This window comes from Marmota flaviventris, chromosome 5 (assembly GCF_047511675.1).
Source record: "Marmota flaviventris isolate mMarFla1 chromosome 5, mMarFla1.hap1, whole genome shotgun sequence".
Taxonomy (NCBI): Eukaryota; Metazoa; Chordata; class Mammalia; order Rodentia; family Sciuridae; genus Marmota; species Marmota flaviventris.
In genome coordinates, this window is record NC_092502.1 from 106,635,204 (window position 1) to 106,640,553 (window position 5,350).

Consider the following 5,350-nt stretch of genomic DNA (forward strand, 5'->3'; position numbering starts at 1 on the left):
CAGTAGCAAAGTTCGGTTAGGCTCCCAGAACATGTGGTGGATACATCAAGGGTCCCCTGGAGGCAGCTTTGCCATTTCTACAAACCTAGCTTTGGGAGGTCAAAAACAGGGCTTGGAGCAATAACTTGTCTGGTTCTAGAAGAGCACCTCCAGGCCTAAGGGCAGCTTGAGAAGTGTCTTCTGAATGAGTGAATGAATGAATGTGAACCCGAGAGAGAGCTCGTCATTGGCTTGCAAAACACAGACCTCCACTTGCTGGTGATTTATGACAAAATTTCAGGCTTCATTTCTCAGACCTTTATTCTTCTAAACAAAGTTCAGCCCTCAGCGTGTTATACTCTGTTAACCACAGAAGCCCAAAGTTCTTCTATAACTAATCAGAACCTGCGATTCCTCGGCTTTCACAATCCCTTTCCCTTCTGAGAAGCAGGGACCTTGCGTGAGGGACCATGGAGCATGGCAGCAGCCGCTTGGAGGACTTCCCTCTCAATGTGTTTTCGGTCACTCCTTACACACCCAGTACCGCTGACATCCAGGTGTCCGACGACGACAAGGCAGGGGCCACCTTACTCTTCTCAGGCATCTTTCTGGGACTAGTGGGGATCACGTTCACCGTCATGGGCTGGATCAAATACCAAGGCGTCTCCCATTTTGAGTGGACCCAGCTCCTTGGGCCCATCCTGCTGTCAGTCGGGGTGACGTTCGTCCTCATTGCTGTGTGCAAATTCAAAATGCTCTCTTGCCAGTTGTGCAAAGAAAGTGAGGAAAGGGTCCTGGACTCGGAACAGACATCAGGAGGACAATCCTTTGTTTTCACCGGCATCAACCAACCCATCACCTTCCACGGGGCCACTGTGGTGCAGTATATCCCTCCTCCTTACAGTACTCAGGAGCCTATGGGGATGAACAGCTCCTACCTGCAGCCTGTGGTGAACCCCTGTGGTCTCATACCCTCTGGAGGAGCAACTGCCACCATGCCAAGTCCCCCTCAGTACTACACCATCTACCCTCAAGACAATGCTGCGTTTGTGCAGGGCGAGGACTGCCCTTCTTTCATGGATGATGGAAATGACAGGTATGGGGTGTGTATGGGGATGGCCCTCTCCCACCTCTCATGCTCAGGATCTACAGCTGCATCTGGTCTATAAGACAGGGGTGGGGACTGCAGTCTGTCATCTGCTGCTCAGGGTGGCAGCACTAGTTCTGTGAGTAGGGTCCTGGGCTGTAACACATCTGTGTTTTCTGTCACATTTCAGACGCAGCCCTGACGCTGACCAGCTAGAAGACACACAGCTGGAAGGGGACAGTGCTCGCCTCTCACCTCCGCCCTATGAGGAAATATACATCCTCCCCCGCTAGAGGCTAGACTATCATGCTAAGGGAATGAGTATTTGAATTATTGTGACCTGACAACTGGCATGTTCTGTGCTGTGACCTTCAGAAATTAGGTAGCAGTGCAGCCAGGCAGCCTGACATTCAAGGTGGGAAGTTAAATGTTTCAGGCTGGTTAAGATTACAGTGGCCCAGGAAAGTTCCCCTTTAGTACAGCTTCAAATCCTCTCAGGTGAGCACCTCTCTGTGTAAGATCCCCAGGGATTTCACCTGCTCCCCTCCCCCTTTCACTCTGCAAAGGCACTGGTGTCTCAGTTTTAACTCCAGCAGCCAAGGGAAAAATCACTGCTTCTGAGATAATCACTGCTTCTCAGGGAGCTTCCACAGCGGTGCGAGTGGGGTGGGAAGGGAGCAGGGGAGAAAAAAGAGGTTCAACTAAAGATTTCCCGGTGCTTGTCCTGGGCCCCAAAGTGGACTTGTATATCCCAATCAACCCAGTTGCCTTCTGGTTTCCCTTGAGGACTCTGAATATGTTAAAGGCTGAAAAACAGATGCATAAATACAGTAAAATAAGATAAAATAATGTCTCCTGTTAGAATAGTGTTGGAGAGCTGGCCAAACCATATGGATGAAATGATAATGAGATAATGATGTGAATAAATCTGTAGGTTATCCCCGAGTCACACTGACCCTGGGCTGCTGATGTTCTCTTCTGCCATGCTGAAGGTTGATGGATGTGTGATGCACGTGAATGGCCATTGGTCCACCCCAGACTGGGGTCATCCTGGGCATGAATGAGTTCTGCCATATGGCTGACTGACTACAGGCACTTCCCCAATCCCTAGGGATCTGTTAAGTTAGAACAGAGCTAGCATGTCAACACCTGGGAAGTCATGGGTGGTGAAAAGAATCTTTTGGCTAAGATAAGCTCACCTTGTTCATAACAAAACTTTGATATCCTTCATTCCCTGAATCTGAACTGTATACTAAATAGCAGACTTTACAAGAGGCAGTTTAAAATCATTAGGTGTCAGAAGAAGATATTTTCCTTGGGCTCCAAAGGTAAAGCCACTCAAGGTGAGGGAATATCCCAAAGAAAGACACAGGGTGTAGCAATGCTTTAAAGTTTTGATACCATGTCTGTACATGGAGGCATTTTTACTTTCTATAAGAAGCACTTAGTTTCAAGAATAGAAGTAATATAGCTGGCGCAATGGTGCATACCTGTGATCCCAGCGGCTCCAGAGGCTGAGGCAGGAGGACAGCAAGTTCAAAGCCAGCCTCAGCAAAAGCAAGGAGCTTAGCAATTCAGTGGGACCCTGTCTCTGAATAAAATACAAAATAGAGCTGGGAATGTGGCTCAGTGGTTGAGTGTCCCTGAGTTCAATCCCCAGTACCCCCAAAAAGAATTGGACTAATATAAGCATAGTATATTATGGTTGTGATTTATACTGTGACTCAAGGAATACCTCTTTATATTCATTTTCATTTTTGGGAATAGAAGATGGAGAAACATGATTCTGTTTACAGACTGAGTTTATGAGCTTCACACTCAATATGTTCGTGAGAGACTGGAGTCCAAGCAAGGAGTCATCAGTTCTAGGGAAGAAGTTAGGTGACATCATGGAGCATCACTAGTGACATGCTGACGGCCAAATGACAAGTTGAGTGGCAATGAACATCAAAGGAAGCTCACTAGAGGAAAAGATGTTAGGAAAGGATGTTGTGTGTGGAGCCAATTTGGGCAAGACGGCCAACTAGTCTTGGTGATGTCAAGAGAGGGTCACCTTGCAGAGGAATGACCTTGGGGAGATTTTAGCTCCAGGAAGCAGAGTCGTTCAGCACCACTGTTCCCATCTCAGTACCAACTAGAGTCGTTTATGGTCCTAAGGTCTGGAATCAGGACTTCAGGGCTAATAGCTTCAGGAATCCATGGTGCAAGTATAGACTGTAACAATCAGGGCATCAGAAAATGGAAATGTGTTCATTCCACATTTATTTATTGAGCATCTACTCTGTGCCAGGACCAGGGCCATCAAGAGGGAATATAACTGTGAAAACATAAACCTAAAATAGAGCGGATAAGGCTCTATACTTGTAGAACTTCTAGTCTGGTGGAGAATCAAGTATTGAATATCTACTTTATCTATTAATTATTTCTGATACTTGTGAGGGGTCCTGGAGCTCTGGGGGGGGGGAGTTGTACTCACCAAGGAGTCACAACTTGCCTGGGGAAGTGAGGATGGGGCCATTGCCTTGTATAACTCCAGGGAGTGCTTTTCGCAGGAACAGCCACCCGTGGAGATCATGCAGGGACCCAAAGGGACAGGAGCATCCACTGAACAAAGAGGAGAGGGCAGAGCTCATGGGAGAAGCCTGGTGAAGTGCCACGTGGAAGGCAGTAGGAGGAGGTGTCTTTAGGGCTGTGCAGGCCTTTTCCATTCCTTGCTGCTAAAGTGCTCAGAAAAAAACTGCCCTCAGTACCCAAGACATTGCACCTACCACCTTTTCTTGCTGAGCGACAACCCCACCAGGCTCTCTTTATTTCTTCACTGGGAAGTCAGAGGGGCCAACCCACTGGGGGGCTCCATGCTTATAACCCTCAGGTCCTTGCTTGGTCTCCTGAACACTGTGCCAACAGAATTTCTGGTTTGTCCTCTGGATAGCTGCCTTTTAGCATCCTCTCAGTCACTATCTTATCAGGGCAAAGAAAGAGATCTGGAGTCAGTCTCCTGGTCTGCTGTTTACCCTTAGGTGGTGTTCAGGGACACCGGGCGTGTTTCAGTGGAGAGGGAGCTACAGTCAGTGGCCAAGCTACCTTTCCCTCCCTCCCCTCCAACCTTGGCCTCCAATGGGGCCATATGTAATTGGGCCATCTACATAGAGTTCAAAACAATGCTAAAGGTCTTGTTGATAACAAATAAAAATAGGTTTCTTAAGAATTTGAACTGGGATTGTCCAGGTTTGAGAAATGAAGCCCAAATACCAATGGAAAAACACTTCTGCAAAGCTCTGGGGGCATCTTCTTTGGTCCCTGTCAGCCCTTGTAGGGGCCCGTATCTTTTGCAACATGGGACTGTTTGTCACAGTGGAGGCTCCCCAGAGATTTTAGTCACTTCCCCTTCTTCTCCATAGAGTTCAGTATGTGTCTTATGTTTCAGATTCACCATGTGGTTCTCTGCTACAAAACCAGCCCTTTCAATACTCTCCTCTTTTCCTCCAGTATAAAAATAAAGGCTGTTGTTTGTGAAGAGTGGACCTGGGGTGTCTGTTTTCAGGTTCAGACCTCTGGGGCTCCTCCTGGCCTGGTTTACTGTTAGATCAGTGGAGTAAGATTTCACCGAAACTGACTAAGCGCAGGGTGGCTGTACCCCAAACAGAAGCCCCTCACAGTGACCATGGGGCACACACCTTCTCCGCCAACCAAGAGGAGAGAGGTTCTGACACATATCTCAGAGGTGCATCCAGATCTTCCTAGTGTCCCTGCCTGTTACAACCGTCGGCCCATCTCATATTGTCTGATGAGATTGCCTAGTTCAGAGCCCTACACACAACCACCTCTCAGATCCTGTTGAATAACAAATGGAAAATGAATACATGAAGAACTTTCCAAATGGATAATAAATGACCATTCTAGCTTATTGGGTGTTTTGTTGTTTTTTCCATGATGAACAGTTTCTAATGTATACAAGAGTACAAGGGACAGTGTCTGAGACTCTATGTAGCCATCATCCACTTCAACTGTCAACTCAGAGCCCACCCACAATCAACTGGATTTTTAAAAAGCAAGCAAGTCATCAGATGATTTCCTCATAAAATATTTCACTATGTATCTTTAAAAGATGAAGACACAAAAACAATTACAGTGCCATTATTAAACTAAAAATTTTACAATGGTTCCTCAATGTCGTCAGATAGCCAGTCAGTATTCAGTTTCTCCAGTCCCTCCCCCAACACTGCACACACACTTTTTCCCCCTCTTTGTTTGACTGAGATCAGGATCCAAACAAAATTAGCT

At 47.0% G+C, this 5,350-nt stretch overlaps 1 protein-coding gene across 1 annotated transcript; it reads left to right on the plus strand.

Moving 5' to 3' along the window:
* The first annotated feature begins 449 nt into the window (after positions 1 to 449).
* On the plus strand, positions 450 to 1,359 carry Tmem174 (transmembrane protein 174). Its single transcript, XM_027927514.2, has 2 exons — positions 450 to 1,075; positions 1,257 to 1,359. Exons 1-2 carry the CDS (start codon positions 450 to 452, stop codon positions 1,357 to 1,359), a joined length of 729 nt encoding a protein of 242 aa, XP_027783315.2.
* The last annotated feature ends 3,991 nt before the right edge of the window (positions 1,360 to 5,350 follow it).